At 38.0% G+C, this 19,851-nt stretch overlaps 1 protein-coding gene across 1 annotated transcript in view; it reads left to right on the top strand.

Annotated features, from left to right (window-relative positions):
* Positions 1-15,357, top strand: part of LOC113196372 (leucine-rich repeat-containing protein 37B-like) — a 32,542-nt gene extending 17,185 nt beyond the window's left edge. Inside the window, exons 6-15 of the mRNA XM_077801282.1 lie at positions 1,456-1,527; positions 2,246-2,320; positions 3,626-3,744; positions 5,889-6,059; positions 7,404-7,705; positions 8,062-8,166; positions 13,365-13,414; positions 14,813-14,864; positions 14,945-15,087; positions 15,189-15,357. Of these exons, the coding sequence (XP_077657408.1) occupies positions 1,456-1,527; positions 2,246-2,320; positions 3,626-3,744; positions 5,889-6,059; positions 7,404-7,705; positions 8,062-8,166; positions 13,365-13,414; positions 14,813-14,864; positions 14,945-15,087; positions 15,189-15,249 (1,150 nt within the window). The 3' untranslated portion in view covers positions 15,250-15,357. The remainder of the gene's footprint in view (positions 1-1,455; positions 1,528-2,245; positions 2,321-3,625; positions 3,745-5,888; positions 6,060-7,403; positions 7,706-8,061; positions 8,167-13,364; positions 13,415-14,812; positions 14,865-14,944; positions 15,088-15,188) is intronic.
* The last annotated feature ends 4,494 nt before the right edge of the window (positions 15,358-19,851 follow it).

Here is a 19,851-nt window from a genome sequence, read left to right as displayed (position 1 = left end):
CTGTATCTCAAAACATAAAAAGGGCTAGAGATATGGCTCAGTGGTTAAGTTCCCCTGGGTACTATTTCTGGTGACCCCCTAAAAAAGTGTTCTGTAGGAATACACTAATGATTCTTGAGTAGAGTTAAGCTAAAGTCAGTTTTTCTTTTTCTTTTTTCCTATTTCTTTTGTCTTTTTGTTTTCTGTTTGCTTGCTTTAATGAATTGAAGAAATATCTTTCAGTATTTTAAAGTAAACATTTGCATAAAAAATAAATTTACACTGGGAAGCTGAGGCAAGAGGATTGCAAGTTTGAGGCAAGCTTCAGCAGTTTCAAGGCCAGCCTGGGCAACTTATCAAGACCCTGTCTCAAAATAAAAAATAAGAAGAGCTGGGTATATAGCTCACTAGTAGAGTACCCCTAGTTCAATCCTGCATACAAAAAAAAAAAGTTTATTTCTGGTATTGTGGCACATTCCTATAGTCCCAGCTACTCCAGAGGCTATGGCAGGAGAATCACTTGAGCCCAGGAGTTCAAGGCCATCCTGAGCAACATAGTGAGATCCCATCTCAAAAAGAGGGAATTTTGGGCTGGAGATGTGGCTCAGCGGTAGCGCGCTCGCCTGGCATGCGTGCGGCCCAGGTTCGATCCTCAGCACCACATACCAACAAAGATGTTGTGTCCGCCGAGAACTAAAAAATAAATATTAAAAAATTCTCTCTCTCTCTCTCTCTCCTCTCTCACTCTCTCTTAAAAAAAAAAGAGAGAGAGAATTTATTCATTTTATTTACATGTAAACATAATGTTATTTATTTATTCAACAAACATTTATTAATACCTAGAAAATTTGCGGCACTATACCCGGCACAGGAATGACAATGATAGTAACATGAGATCCCTGCCCTCTCCCTGCCAGGAGACTGACAAGTCAGCAGGTGATTACATGCTATGGGAAAAGGCTCTGAAGTGATAGAAAAATACCAGTGACAGTAGGTGCTGGGAGCATGACTTCTACCAGTTCCATTGCTTAAAACTTTATCCTCTTTCCTTTGACTTCCAAGCCAAGGAATTGGTTCTATATTTTTTCTTAACTAAGTGAATTAGACCACGAAATGTTTTAAATTTCTAAAAATGAAAGACAAACACCTTGAACTATGGAAGGCACTAAAAATACTGTTTCCTATAGGGCAAGGGCTTCCTACTAGTATAGTTACTTCTAGGGTTTTTGACCTGAAAATTCTTTGCCATATTTTTTTCTTTGTGTTCACTTTTTTCCCCTCCTTTTTTCTTTTTCTTTCTCTTTTCCACTTTATCTTCTAGAGAGCTGGACAATTCCCAAATAAAAAAGTGCCTTATAAAATTCTAAGGGTGATTTATATATAAAGACAAAATATTTTTTAAACATATAAGTTCTTTATTAAAAAGTAGTCTCATGCATGTTGAAAATATAATTTTAATTCCATTGCATGTTTCAGAATTCTCAGTCGTAATCCTCTGACAACTGTTGAAGATTCATATCTTTTTAAATTGCCAGCATTAAAATATCTGTAAGTATTACAACAATTTTAAACTCAAGATATGATTTCTGCTCTTCTTGTTTACTTCATCAAAGGGTTAAGTATTTTGTATTAATACTAAAAAGTCATCATTTTAATTTTAATTAGTTACTGGAGAAAAATGTTATGGTAAAGAAGAGTTAAGGAAGGATATATCATGGGGCAAGACAGCCATCAGAAGAAGGCAGCCATATTAAAGAACACTTACAGATATGGAACATGTAAACACATGTAAGAATATATTATTTATCCCAGAAAGCAAATAGGAATACATGTATATTATTTTTAAAAAAGAAAAAAAGAGGGGCTTGGGTTGTAGCTCAGTGGTAGAGCGCTTGCCTTGCATGCGTGAGGCACTGGGTTCAATCCTCGACACAACATAAAAATATATAAATTAAGATATTGTGTCCATCTATATCTAAAAAAAAGAAAGAAATGATGCAATATGAAAATAAGAAGTAAGATGATGGTTTAAAAAAGAAGTAAGTTCTATTTTTCAATGCCAAGATCATTATTTGATGGTGCAAATAGTAAACTTACGTATCTTCAATAAGAGCTTTATGGAATTATCTTCTATGTGAAATAAACTCTTAAAGCAGCTTGTTTTATGAGAAGCCAAAATAGAAGTTATCACATGTCCTTGAAATATTTTTTCAAGTATAGAATATTTATTGGGGTTCATCATGAATATCTTGGCTTTCTCTTTTAGAGACATGGGAACAACTCAAGTATCGCTTTCAACAATTGAGAATATCCTCCTGATGACTCTTGAATTGGAAAAACTGTAAGTTATTTTTTTTCTTAGATTTATTTTACTTGATTATTTTAGGTCTCTTTTCATATCTTGAATTTAAAATTATTTTAATACATTATTTTTCTTAACTTTATGAGGTATAATTTTCATGTAATAAAATTCACACTGTAAGCGTACAGTTTGATGTATAGTAATATAGTTACCACCACCTGATGATATAGAACATTTGTCATCCCCAAAATAGCCCCTTACATCGCTTTGCATTCATCCACTCCTCCCACCACCAGCCCCTACAAACCACCAAATCTTTTATCTTTCCCTATAGTTTAAAATTTTCCAGAATGTCTTATAAATAAAATCACCTAGTAGTAGATTTTTAGCTTCTTTCACTTAGCATAATTCTTAGCATATCTACTATCAGAATAGAAGAGTTGCAGTTTCTCCATGTCTTCATCTAATCCTTGTTTCAAATTATTCCTTGTTTCAAGGAATAATATTTTTTTAGCCTTTCTACTAGTAGGAATGTAGTGGTATCTCATTGTGGTTTTAATTTGCATTTCTTTAATAGCTGATGATATTTAATATCTATTTTTATGCACATTTCTTCTCTTTATGCTTTTACATGTCAAAGTGTCCAGATTTGGCCAATGTGATCTCTATTGTTGTTTAACCACACAATGTGAGTTAAACTAAGCTATTGTTTATGCCCAGAATAATGTCTACCATTTACCACTCTCAAACGGAATTGAGATATGGACTCCAGTAGTTGGAGACTTATTCAGATCCTTCTTAGAATTCTATCTTTCTGTGCACTCCTAACCCAGAGCAAGATTTTAAGTTGAAAGGAGATGTTTTTACTGTCACCCAATTCTAATTTCTTTTTTATTTAGGCCTTCTATACCCACTGCCATGCTTTCCTTTCTGGTTGGCATCTCCCTCCTCCTTCCTATATATTTACAGTATTCAAGAGCCACATGCCAGGCACCATGGCACATGCCTATAATCCTGTCTGCTCAGGAGGCTGAGGCAAGAGGATCATGTGTTCAAAGCCAGCCTCAGCAACTTAGCAAGGTCCTAAGCAATTTAGTAAGACCCTGTCTCAAAAAATAAAAAGGGCTGAGAACACGGCTCAGTGGTTAAGCACTTTTGGATCCAATCCCTGGTACAAAAATAATAATTAAAAAAACAGTTTACCATTGGTTTCTATCCAACTTGTCCAGGCTATATGTATCAAGAACTCCTTTCTACACTGTCCTGTGGTAGCCTTGGACTGTTCTTCTACTACTCAAGTATCTCCTTTTCCATTAACTTAATCCTCTGTGTTTCTATTTATAGGATCTTACCTAGCCATTTGGCCTGCTGCCTCTGCCAGTTTAAAAATAATATTGAAGTTGTCTGCAAGACAGTGAAGCTGCGATGTGACAGTGCATGTCGGACAAACAATACACGTTGCCGTGAGTCTGAATTGCCTGATGAGAAATGTCTTAACTTTTATTTGTTTTGTTATTCAACTTTTAACTGGTGATCATAGGTTTTTCAAACTAATGATGAAACTGCTTTATTTTTATTTATTTATCTAGAATTCAACTCCCTAAATTTCTGGATTGCTCTCTTGCTCAAAGTGAGGTTTTCAGCTATAATTTAATAATATAGCTATTCCATATGCCTAAGGATGGAAGAGAAAGGAATAGAAGGGAGAAGGAATAATATTAATGGCCACACATGGTGTCCTGTGCTTTCTGCTTGGTACTTTGTCTTCCAGTGATAACTTATTCATATAGTACAATGCAGTTAGTAAACTGTTTTTTTATACACTAGGTCTCAAGTGTCCTCTGCCTTATAGGGCAGGCATCAATCTATTTTGATCTGTTTGTGCAACTTTATAAAAGAGAATAAATATTTTATTTGAAGTCTAGGAGTTTCTGATTCTATAATAAGAAATTGCACCTAGACCATCCAACTCTGAACTTCTCTTAATCTCAACTTTTCTATCCTCAGGTAATTCATGTGTTTTCAAATGTTTTTCTGTGTATTAGGTTTATTAGCACTAATCTCATGACTTTCAAAATGTGGTTGCTTTCATATCCAAATAGCTCAAATATAGGTCTCTACCAGTGATCTTGGGCAAATTATAACTAATAGTACTTTGCTACTTAATACATGCATATAACTTATTTTTCAAAATGATTTTTCACTAGTTACATTATTTCCTTTTTCCCCAGAGGTGAGCAGAACAAGTATTTTTCATCTCCATTTACAGATAAGGATAACAAGATGGGAGGTGTCAAGTGCTATATCCTTGAACCCAGGTCTTCTGTACCCAATTCTAACCCACATTCCTCTTTTGTCTCCAGCCTTACCTCCTCTTTGACTCTCACCACACAAAAAATACTTTTAGTTCTCCTGGGAAAGAAACCAGCTATTGCTGGGTATGGTGGACTGCAATCCCAGTGGCTTGGGAGGCTGAGGCAGGAGGATTGTAAGTTCAAAGCCAGCCTCAGTAACTTAGTGAGGCCCTAAGCAATTTTGTGAGACCATGTCTCAAAATAAAAAAATAAAAAAGACCTGGGGGTGTGGCTCAATGGTTAAGTGCCCCTGGGTTCAAATCCCAGGTACCAAAAAAAGGAAAAATGAAAAATCCAGCTACACATTGGTACACTTGACCTCATGTAGTTAGAAGCTTTGGATGATTCCCAGAGCTAGAATTGCTAGTTTTCACATCTAATATGAAAATAGGGAAGGCTTCTGACAAAAATAGCTTTTCCATTACTGTACTTCAGAACCTCAAGTATTGTTTATCCAGAAAATGCTGTTATTCTGTAGATTTATTGCACATTCAGCATAGGCATAGAACCAGGCAAATTAAAAAATCTTTTAACTCACATCCCAGATCCCTGCCTTAATTTAGGGAAAGAACCAGTATGGATATGGTGGGGTGTGTTTTTTTTTGTTTTTTTTTTGTTTGTTTGTTTGGTTTTTTTTTCTGTGTAGAGGCATCTGTTATGGAGCCTAAGATGTATGGGGAACAGGGGCCAGGTGAAGGAACTGGGTGAGTAGGTGTAAAGGACATGTTCAGATGAGGGGAGGATGTGTTAACAGAAAGAGCGGAGCCTGTGCTTTAGCATCTTGGTTCTTATTCTCCTTGGAAGAATGTCCTTTGTCATGATCATCTGTGATGGTGGCAGGAACATGACACACTGAAGAGGTGGATAGAGGAAGCCTTCTGCCCCCTCTGTATCTGAGCGGGGACAGCATGGGGTATGTAAATGTAAGGAGACACAGCTGATCTGTAGAGAATCTCTCAGAGCCCATGAATATTTCTCTTCTAGTCTTGGGCTTTTATTGAGTATTGGGCAATTGGCTGTCCTAAACAGAGTTCTTATATACAGTGTGGAATATTCTGAGTTAAGTAGCACTTTGTCAAAAAAGATGTCTTTTTTTCCTTTGTGTTGTTGCCATTTCATAGGTTTAATTATGAAACTATTTTTCTTTCTTCCAAATGACACTTAAATGTTTGGCTGGAATGTATGGCTGTGGACTGACAAAAAGCTGTCCATCAGTCTTCTGTTATCAAAAGTAGTCTCTTCTTTTTTGACAGTTCAAGATGCATCTGTAGGGAATGCAGAAGGATCATTCATGAAGGTGTTACAGGCCCGGAAGAAGAACACTAGCACTGAGCTTTCTATTGAGCCTGAAAAGCCAGCTTCAGATAAAAATGGTGTCACCTTTTCGGGATTCTTAAATGAACAGCTAGACTTCAATGATGAAAGTGATGTTATAAGTGCATTAAATTACATATTGCCATATTTCTCAGAGGGAAATCTAGAAGATGTAGAGTCAACATTATTACCATTCATTAAACTACTTTTTTCAAACGTACAAGATGGAGGTAATGCCATGGAATATTTGAAGAACAATACAAATAACTCCTCTCTTTCAACTGCATCCAACAATTCAACTTATAAAAACAAATTAAAGAAGCTTTATTTTCTGGAAAATTTGTTAGATGCAGAAATTCAGGAAAAAATTGATGAGGTGAAAAAAAAAGAAAAAACTGCCATGCTTATGCAATCTAGGCTTTTAGGTCCCAAATTTAAACGCCAAATCTTTCAAAAGAAATTGGAAACTGCCCAACCACAGGAAAACAGCCTAGCAGAGATTGAGAGTAGAAAGAAAAGGCTGCGGAGTGTGAACAGAGTCATCAAGGGGCCAAAGGGCATACGGAAAAGACACTTCAAAGAAATAAGAAAACAGAGTATGGGAAGGAAACAGAGTTCCCAGGCACTTGCGGAGAATGTTGCCCAAGAAGGCAGGCTCAGGAGACCAATCCCAAGGGAACTAGAGCAGCTTCACAAGGTGCGGAGGCCCAGGAAGTTAGTGGGAAACTCCCTCCTGGACGCTTCATTTACAAATGAACATAAGGCAGCAGTCTCTTCTTTTTTGAAACAATACTCCTTGGGCAAATCTCCCACCTCCGCCATTTCAAAATTACAGCCTAAGATTAGAAAGAAAACAAAAGATTTAACCTACCCCCTTTTTGTTTTAGAAGATGCAAATGCTCGAGTTAAAAGCATGAAGGCTGATAAACCAGTCATACATTCCAAAAAAACTCACAGCTTTCATAAAACTTACCCTCTTGCAGCCCACAGAATACCCAAGGCCAAAGTGAGTCGAAAGTTCAGAAAGGATAATTTGCACAATAGACTGATGCTTGCAAAGAGGCCCCCATTCTCTGCAATAAGGAGCCTCATAAATTCCCCCCCACGAGGGGCCTTTTCATCTTTAGGAGACCTGAATTCTCAGGAGAATCCTTCCTCAGGATTATATGCTCTTTCAGAACCTATAGAAAGTGTTCCTGCAGAAAACAATACTGCAAAAATTCCTTCTGAAAAAACTATTTTTGAAGCAAACATTACTGTGTTGGATGAACCCACCTCTGAAAATGCAACCTATGAAAACGCTGCTGCAGAGGCTGTAGATTCTGCTGTGACTCCTTTCAACATAATGCCAACTGTTCAACAAACCAATGAGACACAATGGGAATACCTCAACGCGAACACTGACTCACAACCCAAGCCTGAAGACTTATCCAACCCATTGACGGCATCCCCAGGTGATCAGTTTGAAATTCAGCTAAACCAGCAACTTCGGTCTCTCATCCCCAACAATGATGTGAGAAGGCTCATTTCTCATGTTATTCGGACTTTGAAATTGGACTGCTCTGAGCCCTATGTGCAACTGGCCTGTGCCAAGCTCATCTCCAGAACAGGCCTCCTGATGAAGCTTCTCAGTGAGCAGCAAGAAATCAAGGTGTCCAAGGCCGAATGGGATACGGACCAGTGGAAAACTGAGAACTATATCAATGAGAGCACAGAAGCCCAGGGTGATAACAAAGAGCATGAGGAGACAAGTGAGGTGAGGGCAACTATTGAACAAGAAGCCCAGACTTTTTCATCATTTAGGTTATACAATTGAAGCATTCGCAGGAAGACCAGGGGCTTCTAGTCCACATCTTGTCTTGGCCACATAACTTTGCCCAAGACAGTGATCCCTGTTTTGTTCCATTAGAGAATAAAGTGGACTTAACACACAAGATAAACAAATAATAGGAAAAAAATGTGTGATAATAAGATGTAACATATTAAATTTGGTGTGTTCTTTAAGAAACTGCAAGCTATTCACCTGGAAGAATGGAAATTTTGAATAGTTAACTTTCATCCTTTCCAGTCTCTTTTTTACTTAATAAAAATTATTCTTTTTCTTTCTTTTAGCTCACAAAAGGAGTCCCGGGATATGGTTATAACAACAAACTCATCTTGGCAATATCTGTGACTGTAGTGGTGATGATTTTGATTATAATTTTCTGTCTGATTGAGGTAAGGACAACAATCAATTCAGGTTTCCAGAATACATCTTATCATTGTAATAGATTTAGAACATATACCCTGAAAATCAAAGCTCCTTCCCCACCTACTACTTGACATTTCTCTTCAGTCACTAACACTGAGTTATGCTTTGTTCTTTTATTGAAAAATATATTCTAGGGATTTTTATTTATTTTACTTTTTGGTACCAGGGATTGAACCCAGGGGTGTTTGAACATTGAGCCACATCTCCAGCCCTTTTTTGTATTTTACTTAGAGACAGGGTCTCACTGAGTTGCTAAGTACCTCGATAAATTGATGAGGCTGGCTTTGAACTCGCAATCCTTTTGCCTCAGCCTCCCAAGCAGCTGGGATTATAAGTGTGCTTCACAGTGCCCAGCCCCAGAGACTTTTAAAGGAACTTCATTTCCAGGGAATCTTTGAGAAATTGAAACCAAGAGAACAAGCTATAATTTCTTAAGAAATTAAGACTAATGTGGCCAGAGATGTCATCGTAGCAAAATTTGTCCAACCCAAAACCATGTCCACAATTTGTTACTCTCATTTTTGTAAAGTTTTGATGTACTCTCATTCTACCACTGATTTCTTTCCTTATTACTGAAATGACAAGAGATGACTTCACTCTCAAGCAGCAGTCATTACCCTGGGGTAAAAGGAGAGGGCTAAAAGATAAAAGCACTATATGTAGACTCAGTGTTTGCTTACATGATGGTTTATTACTTTTCTCAATAGGCAGATTTAGAATATTAAGAGTCATTTAATAAGCTGACAATCTTGATTCTACCCTCCCAATTCAACCACCCAACTTAGCTAGTTTGCCTTTTCTACTATAATAGCAGTCCTCCATTCCAGCCAGAGCAGCCTCTCCATATACCCGTCACACCATGCTCATTCCTTGCCTATCTAAAATTCCCTTACTTTGCCATGTCTGTGGAAGTTTTATGAATCTGTCAAAAACCAACTCAAGTTCATCTTTCTTCACAAAGCCTTCTCTGAATACCCCAGTTCTCCTGGACCTATGCCAACTATGAGATTTGTCTCCATTTCTTGAGGTGATTGTGAAGCTTTGTCCCTCCCTTCAGAATTTAAATTTTTGGTAAACAATTTTTTAAAAGATGGCTATAGGAGAGAGAAACACCAACATCTCTGTTCCATTAATGGAGTGGAACAGAGATATATAAGGATCAGATGGCTCAGACTTGAATAGAAACCTGACTGAGTATATTACATATCTACAGAAAAATAGGTCCAGGCCAGGAGTGATGGCACACACCTATACTGCCAGTGACTTAGGAGTCTGAAGCAGGGAAATTGAGGCCAGTCTGGGCAACTTAGCAAGACCCTTTCTCAAAATAAAAAAATGAAAGGGCTGAATAGCTAGAGTAGGCTGGGTTCAATCCCCAGTACCAAAAAAGGAAGAAAAATATGTCTACAGGAGAGCTGGTCAGTAGTAAAAGCACAGAAAAGACAAGAAAGAAACTGGTTTGAGGGCTGGGGTTGTGGCTCAGTGGTAGTGTCTTCACCTAGCATGCGTGAGGCACTGGGTTCGAACCTCAGCACCACATAAAAATAAAGACAATAAAGTCCATCAATAATAAAAAATATTAAAAAAAAAAAAAGAAACTGGTTTGAGTAGTGCCCATCCTAACATTTTGCGAGAGTAGCAATGGATCCCTGGGCAGGTGTGGAGTCAGTTTCACTGGCCGGACAACCCCTGGCCAGGAGAGGAGATGAATGGATCTATCCACCTTAGCCCTTTTGTTCTAATTCTATTCTCACCAAGTAGCTTTCCAGTTGGGCTTAAGTATGCCTCAGAGGCCTCTCTACAGAGAAGCAATTCCCTTGTGGTGTAGACAGATGTTCTGTTTGTGGAGCAGAAGTATTTCTTACTATCAGGTCATTTTCTGGCAATCTGTGTTGGGGTCAGTCCTGTAGCATCTATAAGGTGAGACTTCTCGGAAGAAAAGAAGTAAGTTCTCTCTCAGTGAAGACAAAGTCAAATTTCTGAGCCTAAGGGGTGCTTACACATGGGGTCAGTTTGCAAAAAGCCTCTGGGAAGATTATCACTGGCCATTGCACAGATGGTATGATCTGCATCTCTGGGTGGCATGTGACCTTTCTTGGAATTTCTGTAAAATTTTATACTGATTTAAATGTGTTTATACAGCTGGGTATCGTGGGGCATGGCTATAATCCAGTGACTCAGGAGGCCAAGGCAGGAGGATCACAAGTTCAAAGCTTGCCTCAGTTAATTTAGTGAGGCCCTAAGCAACTTAGTGAGACTATGTCTCAAAATAAAACATAAAAAGGGCTTGGAGTATGGCCAGTGATTAAATGCACCTGGGGTCTATCCCTGTCCCAAAACAAATTTGTATGTACAATTCAATCTTATATTCGTGTTTATTTATATTTTTATTATTTCCTCTCCCCACTTAGATGATGAGCTCTAGGAAGACAAGGGAGGATGTAGTAGTAGATACTACTATAGTGGACAATATGGTGTTCAAAAGAAAAGAGATGAGATATTATGTCAATTCCACAATGAGGAATCATGTAATCCAGTATCTGAAGTAGCATACAGAGTCTAAGCAATAGACTCAAGTGATCCTAATACGTTTGCATATATTTATATGCATGCATGTTATGTGTTAAGAATCAAACCCAGGGCCTTGGGTATGCTTTGCCACTAAGCTACACTCTCAGCCCCTGAGACTTTTTAAATGTCATTTTTAATATTCAAATCACTGGGGGGCTGGGATTGTGGCTCAGCGGTAGAGCGCGATAGCAGGGCTAGCACAGACAGGACCAGTTCGATCCTCAGCACCACATAAAAATAAAGGCATTGTGTTTTGTTCATCTACACCTTAAAAATAAATATAAAAAAATTCAAATCACTGGGGAAAAATGAATTAATAGTAATAGAAGCCTAATGAAGGAGCAAGTAATAAAAGATGCCTACTTTTCTCCTTAAACATATTTCAGTAAATGTTAAAAAAAAGAAAGAAATCATGATAGTAGTAGAAGAAAATAGAAGCAATATATATATTTTTTATAACCTGATGGAAAAGAGCTTTCTAAGTCTGATAGCACAGGCAGAAACCTTTAGCAGTCTTTAGCAGATGTGACCATCCTATCTCTGATGCCCATTAGCAAATAGTATGTATGGATGTGAAGCATATAGAACAAACAGTTTCCACATGTTATTTTATTTAATCCTCACAAAAATCCTGTAGGAGAATATTATAAACCCTCTTTTACAAATGAAGGAGATCAACTGACCTCGGTGGCTAACCAAGAGCAAAATTCCAATTCCTATTACAAAGCCTGTTCCCCTCCTTAAGAGACAAAAATACTGGGAAATATTTGAAATGTTGAAATACAAAGAAAACCATTGCAAACCATTGTAAGGACTAACATGGATTTATAAAACTTTTTTTATACTAAATATGTTAGTCCTTAAGAAAATAAATCCATAAGAAAAAAAGACAAGGGGGAGGGCTGTGAAGAGTAGGTGTGTTTCTAGTCAAGCCACCCACCTCTGTCACCAGCACTGCCTTGTGGCCATGGATGAGCTATTGTTATACCGAGAGGTCTCTGTTACCTCATGGAATAAAGGTGATTTCAGATACTTTCTTCTAGTGCTTTTCTAACATTGCATTTTTATTTATATTTTTAATCCTTCTGGAATTTGTGTTTTGTTTTAGTATGGTTGGAATAGGGAATTTTCCCCCCTACATGAATACCCAGTTGTTTCAAAACTATTTTATTTTATTCTTAATATTTTTTTGGTTGTCAATGGACCTTTATTTATTTATTTGTTTATATGTGTTGCTGAGAATCTAACACAGTGCCTCACACATGCCAGGCAAGTGCTCTACCACTGAGCCATCACCCCAGCCCTTAAAACTATTTTAATTAATGGTTGATTCTTTCTTCACTTATGTAAAATACCATCTTTATCTGGACTCTTTTTTCCCATTGATCCAGGTGTCTTTTTCTATACCAGTACTAGCATCACACCACTTAATTCCAGTTGCTTTATAACATATTTCAAGCTATATATTTGGTAGGGCAAGCTCCTGCTCTCCCGATCATTTCGTACATTTCATTACTATTCTTATATATTTTCTCTGCCAAAAGAAAAACAAAACAAAAACAAAAACAAACAAAAAAACTGTCTTTGAATTTGAATAGGACTAAATTGAATTTGAAAATGAATTTGCGAATTAACATCTTTACAACATTCTGGGAACATGTAATCTCATGCCACATATTCATTTCTTCTTAATGTGCCTCAAAAGAATTCTAGGGCATTTATTTATTTATTTATTTATTTATTTATTTATTTATTGTGGTGCTAGGGATTGAACGCAGGGGCACTCCACCACTGAGCTGCACTCCCAGTCTTTTTTTATTTTTATTTTTTAAAAGGAAGCATTTCCTTCCATATTTTATTTTTACGCGGTAAACCAAGTGCCTCACGCATGGTAGGCAAGTGCTCTACCACTGAGCTACAATAAAAAAAAAAATTTAAAAATATTTTTCATTTATTTTAAGACAGGGTATTTCAAAGTTACCCAGGCTGGCCTTAAACTTGATCTTCTTGCCTTAATATCTTGGACTGCTGGGAATATAAGTGTGTGCCACCACACCCAGATGAATTTTAGTATTTTCACTACATAGATTTTTTTAATTGGATCTTTTTAGTTATACATGACAGTAGAATCCATTTTGATATATAGTTTCTGTTCCTTTCCCCATTTATGCCCCCATTTATTTTTCATACTACATTGATTAAGACCTCCTCAATGAGGTTGAACAGCAGCAATAACAGGCATCCTACTCTTATTCTTGATTTTAAAACGACACTGTTGTTTAAAGTTCTGGCAGACATGTTTATCAAGTTAAGTAGTTCTTTCTTTTTCTACTGTTAAGTGTTTTTATTAGGAATTATCTGTTGAATTTTATCTAAAACAGTCAATAAAATATATTAAGTGCCAGCTGCATGCAAGACCCTAAGCCTAGGTACTATGGAAGAGTCAGAGAACCATTAAAAGGATAGAATTCCTGCCCTCAGAAAAGTTATTATCTCACTGGGTAGATAAGACAAAATAAATAAAAGGAATGAATAGAGACTTGGAGATTAGTGGTCATTGTGATACTTATGACTGTATTTTCTTCCAAAACAGATTTATTCCCATAAAACAGCATCACAAGATGATGAAGAAAAGTCCTCAAGGTAAATATGAACCCGGCAGTATTTAAATGAGAATTTTATTTTATTTTTAATATTTATTTTTTAGTTGGACACAGTATCTCTATTTTTATGTGGTGCTGAGGATCGAACCCAGGGCCTCGCACATGCTAGGCGAGCGCTCTACCGCTGAGCCACAACCCCAGCCCCTAAATGAGAATTTTAGAACTCATCTATTTCAATCTTAACAGTGAGGAAACTGCTAAAGGCAGGAAGAATACTTCCTCTCATGTCTCCCCTGGCTCCAGGAAAACTAGTTCCCCGGCCTGCTGAGGTCAAAGGCACTAGCAGGGATGCATCTGCTGTTACCAGTCCTTAAGGAAAGAAGAGTGGAGGGCAAGAGGTTTGGGCTGTGCCTGCTCCCACTGTTCACGTGCATCACACTCAGCTGGAGCCCTTCTTTGAGGCTTTCAGGGACAGGGAAGGCATTGGGTCATTAGTGTGCTGTGCTATTCCCCTTCCAGGCTGGCAGAAGTAGAAGTGGAATGTATGAGTCCTTTCTCCAGGTGGTAGGAAAACTTTACCTTCTTGCCTTACTGGTCACCTTCTCACCCCCACTCTCTATTCCTTTTACCTAGATTTCATAGAATTTTAACAGGGAGCTTAGAAAGAGTAGTTTGTCTCTTCTTTTTATAATAAGAAATGGAGAATAAGAAAGGGAAAATATCTTACCCTGTGGTCACAGTGTCAGAAAATGGTTCCTTTCCAGCTAGGTACTTCTCCATTAATTATACCCACACTTGGGCTGTGAGCAACATTTGATATTGTGAATTAGTAGACACATTTCAATGTAAACATCAGCAGTGTTTGAAACAATGCACAGGTTTTTTTTTTCCTATTGTTTTTTGTTATGTATATGTCTAAACTGATTTTACAACTCAATCATAAGTGACAGCCTGCAATATGGAAATCAGTGAGCTAGACAACTTTACTAATTGGACTTTGATGTAATTCAACTTGTAGGATAAAGCAGCTAGGAAATAGAATCACCTTCTCCCTCAAGAGCCACCCTGCTCCCCACCCCAAAATGATGATACATGTGAGATTTAAGTCCAAAGAGGACTGATGTGAAAGGCTCTGGAGAGAGTAAAACACTTCAGCCCAGTATGGTTGTGTACTGTACAAGGTACTTAGCCAAGAGGGTAAGCAGAGTTGCTAATCCTGCCTATGCTCATGTGGCTCTTTGGGAACATACATAGAGAGTTCTGGTAGCCCAGCATGCAGGGAATTGTTTTTAGGATCCCAGGTCTAGCATGATTTTGCTCATTGTGCTTATGAACTAAGGTACTGGCTTTGTCCTAAAAAGACCAAAGGTGCACATTACAAAAAGACATGAAAAATGGCATCCATCACTAATTGTCTTGTGCATGTGTTTCCCCCCAGGAGCTTTTTCGGGTTTCTGTGTAGGAGAAGCTCAACGGAAAGTGAAAATCAGGTAAATTTGAAGAGGACCCAGTGCTGTGGCCAGGGAAGGCAGCGGGAAGCAGAATTAATGTTCCCCTTTCTGTTTTCCAGGAGGGCTTTTTCTGGTTAAGGCGGCCACTTTGGCTTAGGGATATGTACAGACCTCTCAATGCCACACGTAAGAAAAACATGGCACAGAAGCTACATGACAAGGACTCCTCTGATGAGGATGAGATTTTCAATAAGGATGCTGGGTAAGTGACTGGGGGTGATATAAAATTCTCAAATGAAGAGGTAAGGAAAAGCTTAATTGCTCCTTTCAAGAGTAACAACCTTGGCTTTGTTCTTCTCCCAGGGATGAAGCCCCATCACAGACCTCTGCTCCTCCTGAGGGTGGTGAAGAGGGCGGAGTGTAAATCTGTCTTGCCTCAAGCGACTGGCAAATTTTATTTTCTAATATTGGCTTCTCATCAGTGCTTGTAAAATACTTATTTTTCTCATATTAAAAGGTACAAAATTCACAACCAATCCTAGCCATGTGGTAAAAAGTACCATGTAAGTAGTTAAATATGTGTGTATAAACAACAAGGGCAACAAGGGCATAGGCAAGAAGAGCTGTTCTAGAGCTAGAATCCTCTATGGCAGCCATGCTTCTGTAAGAGGCAGTGTGTGTGCAGAGTTGGAAAGAGCTTCTAGGCCTCATGCCCCAGTGTAAATAATCATCTTCAGAGGGCAGAAAACACATCATCTTCAAGGAGTGTGGATTTCTAAATAAAATACCAGTTGTTCTGGTGCACTCTTTCTGGTTCAAGAACCAATCGTTTGAAACATAGTTGACCTCATGCCCATGAAGATCTTCCACCTTCCGGCCACTCTCATCAGGTATTGGGGTTGCCAGAATATTTGAATCATTGAACTTGCTGCACTGTGGGGCCAAGCTGTGCTTTTCATCCCAAGCCTTCAAATCATGTGCAAATATATACCCTGTCTTCGTAGGGGATTCTCCACCCTTTAAAAGCTGGTAGAAAATTAATATTGGTTTATTGGTTTTTCATTTTTAAAATGTTGACCCTTGGACATCTAGCAGGATGGGATAAAGAACATGCGAGAGCAGTAATTTCCCTAGATTTTCCTCCTTGAGCTTTTATTTTGGAAAACATGTATAGAGCTACTTCTCCATTCATATGGACTGCATCAGCCTCTCCTGACCCCACTTAGGGTCACATGTGTACTCAGCTCCCTTCAACTCCATCCAACCCCAAACCTACCCACTTCCTGCCTCATCCAGCACCATCCACAACTACAGGATTACAAGTGATAATTTGCAAAAGATGCAAGCATTCCTCCACTCCCATCTGTAACAACAAAGTTGGTAATAAATCACATTTAGTGATACCTGTGTTGAGAATCAAGTTTGAATCCTGTTCCCCCAGTGTTGAAGATTGAACACCCAAGAAACTCCAAGGCAAGCACAAAAAGTTTTATTTAAAGGATAGAACAGAGAGAGAGGGACAGGGGCTTCTCTGCAGAGGTGGGGGTCCAAGTTGGTGCCTGTTAGCACAAAAAGACCAGGCCGGAAGCAAACTTAAGGGATCATCTCAGCCTTTTATTCAAGAACAAAGTTTCATGCAGGAATAGGCTATGTAGGAATGGGCAACAGGGTCTCTGAGGGACCCACTTTCCTGGTGGAAAAATGAGCCACTGACCAAAGGAGGAGTTTGGGCTTATATAGGCTTATAGAGGTGATTTAATGAGAGTGTCAGTTTGGGCACTCAAGAATTTGGGTTTTTGCAATGGGGATTGGGTCAGTGGCCAGCACCTGGAGAGGATTTATCTTGGAAGAGATTCAAGCTATAAATGTATGGCTTTTTTTTCCACTCCCCTTTCCCAGGCCACACAATCTTCGGGTTTTGATTTTCCATATCTAACAGTGTCCAAGAGAGTGGCAGTGTGCTGCCCTTTTACACATTCCAGGTTTCCTTCTCATACCCCCCTTCCTCCCCTTATCTTGCCTATATGGCCAGAATTTGGGAAAGGAGCCTTCCAGGGGTACAGGCAGGAAGCGGGATGTCGCAGGGTGGGGAGCATTCATTGACAGCTCTTTGCAGGGAGGATCCTTGGCAATAGGTTGGAGGAAAGGTAGGTATTAGTATTTTATTTCCTCTTGAATGAGCCCCCATTTTCCCAACCCAATCATTTATCACCTGCACTGCCTGTTCTTTTGCTTCCCCCCTTCAACCAATCCCCCCTCTGAGAATGGAGCCCTTTCTGCAATAAGGGGAAATGGTTGATGACTGCTCTGACTGCTGCAGGCTGAGAGGGGTGACGGGGGTTTCGGAAGCAACAGATTTTATTTATTTATTTATTTGAATTTTAAAATATTTATTTTGTAGTTTTCGGCGGACACAACATCTTTGTATGTGGTGCTGAGGATCGAACCCGGGCTGCACGCATGCCAGGCGGGCGCGCTACCGCTTGAGCCACATCCCCAGCCCGAAGCAACAGATTTTAAAGTCATGGAGAGGTAGATGCTTCTGTGAGAAAAAGATGAGTACTGGAATAAGATTAATACGAAAAAAATGTCACAGCCTCTGGAAGATGTCAATGAATATCATAATGCTGATAGAAATCAGTAATCTCTCACCAGGAGGTGTAAGATCTAAGAAGTTGATCTTATAACAAGGCCAGTGAGGGACATGACCTCTATTTGGGAATGTAAATCTTTAAGGATATTAGTTACATTGCCAGAGTTAAAGAATGGAAACTCAACACTTAGTTTTTATAATGTCATGGATGCCCCATAAGATGTAGTTTTCTAATTATGTAGTTTTCTGATTTTTATGTTTAGTAGAGATCCAGTTATTTCTGTCACTTAAGGCTAGATAATCATACTAGCAAACAGATCAGGCTTACTTGTGTAGAAAGTTAGAAAGATTTGTAGCCTTAAATTGACTAATTTTTTAAAAAATATTTTTAGTTGTAGATGGACACAATGCCTTTATGTTGTTTGTTTTTTTTTTAATGTGGTGCTGAGAATCAAACCAAGTGCTTCACACATGCTAGGCAAGTGCCCTACCATTGACTCACAACCCCTGCCCTTAAATTGACTATTGACTAAAAAACTTCCGACTCTGATAATCTCTTTTGATAATTATTAGGTACTCCTGTCTAAGAATCCCTCTTTTGTAGCCTCCAGTCTTACTTACTCTTGGTGGGGCTAACACAAATGTACATCTTAGGTTAAAATAACTATTGTCTTTCCTTTTAAATGCCTGGATATGGCTGTGCTTTTGTTATAACTGTTTTAGCTGGTCAAATTGACTTTGTTCTTATCTATTGTTATGAGTCAGCTGAAGGCTGGGGTTGTAGCTCAGTGATAGAACGCTTGCCTAGCTGGGTTTGATCCTAAGCACCACATAAAGATAAATGAATAAAGTTTTTTTTTCTTTTTTTTTTTTTCTAAATATTTATTTATTTTAGTTCTCGGCAGACACAACATCTTTGTTGGTGTGTGGTGCTGAGGCTCGAACCCAGGCCGCACGCATGTCAGGCGAGCGCGCTACCGCCTGAGCCACATCCCCAGCCACCTAAAGTTTTTTTTTCTTTAAAAAAAAAAAAAAAAGAGTTAGCTGAGTTCCCTCAGGGGGTGTTGCTCTTGGGGACTTGACAGCAGCCTCTTAGTTCCTTTAGTGCTATCTACCACAATGGGTGAGGGTCTTGTTGACCATAGGGCTTCCCTTGGAAGCATCATGGATATCTCCTCTACAATGACCCTTCTCTTTGCAGCATGTGCATTGGTTGGCTTTCTGTTCTCCAGGGTCTCATTAATCCCTCTGATCAGGATGTCATGTGACCCAAAGTCTCAAAAGCCCTTAGAGAAGTCCCCTTATTCCCTGTGTTCAAGCTGACCTCACAGGGCAAGAGCCAAATATCAGCTCTTTTCTTTCCTGGCCCTTTTACTTCCTTAACTTTAGTCTCTAAGCTTTGATCTTAAACATCCCAGCAAGCTAGTTTCACTAGTCTTAAAGTAAAAGTACTGGGTTTTAACTTGAATATCTATACCTTTACAATTATTTACCCCTTATATTTAATTGGGATCAGTATTAGTACTGGAAGTTAGCCTTATATCCTGTCTATCCTGTAGGTGATGGCCTATTCTCTCAAATTAACTCAGGTTGTTATATTAGAAATTATACTTTTGTAAGGCACTAGCAGATAACAATTATAAAGTTTGTATTTTCCTTAAAATACAAAATGAAATTAGCAAGAGTAAAAACATATTTAGTTTGTATAATAGCTATGAACTAAGAAACATAGTTTTTGTAAAACATAATTTTTATAATCCCAAACCTTTTCTTTAAACTTTAGTTTGAAGAATACCAGTTTGGTAAAATGTTCTTCTAAACCTTATATCTAAAAGATTTGTATACTTGGAAGATTTGAATACATTTAGTATACAAAGAGGCCAGTAACAGCACCACAATTACATTGATGTTCTTATATTAACTAAGTTTAGCTTTTAAAGAAAAATTCAGAATCTGTAATGTAGTATAATACTCTAAAATAACAGTTGTTGTTTAACCAGAGTTGTATAAACCCTAATTCCTTTAAGACTAATTCCTCTAAATAATAAAACTTAACAGACATAAGAAATTATCTTGATAAGAACAGATTAATGTTTTAATATTTGACCTTAGGGGAAAACCTTGAATAACTTTAACTGATTGTGCTGCTTATATATATAACTAAGTTTTACACTAACTTTCTGAAATTTGCCCTCTATAAACCTTTTGCAACTTACTTAGACATTTTACAACTTTTTACTTTACTATCCAGAACCATTTCTTTTTCCTTCAAATTTCATATTAAAACATATATCTATTTCCTAGTTGTTGACCCCTTCTTAAAATTCATTCTGAAACAACCCTTATAAAAATTTTTTAATTTAGATAAATTATTTTAATAAGATGAAATACTTTTATGTTCTTATAGTGCTTTAATTGAAACCCAACTGAAAC

Source organism: Urocitellus parryii, chromosome 7 (genome assembly GCF_045843805.1).
Source record: "Urocitellus parryii isolate mUroPar1 chromosome 7, mUroPar1.hap1, whole genome shotgun sequence".
Lineage (NCBI taxonomy): Eukaryota > Metazoa > Chordata > Mammalia > Rodentia > Sciuridae > Urocitellus > Urocitellus parryii.
This window is presented reverse-complemented; position numbering and strand designations above follow the sequence as displayed.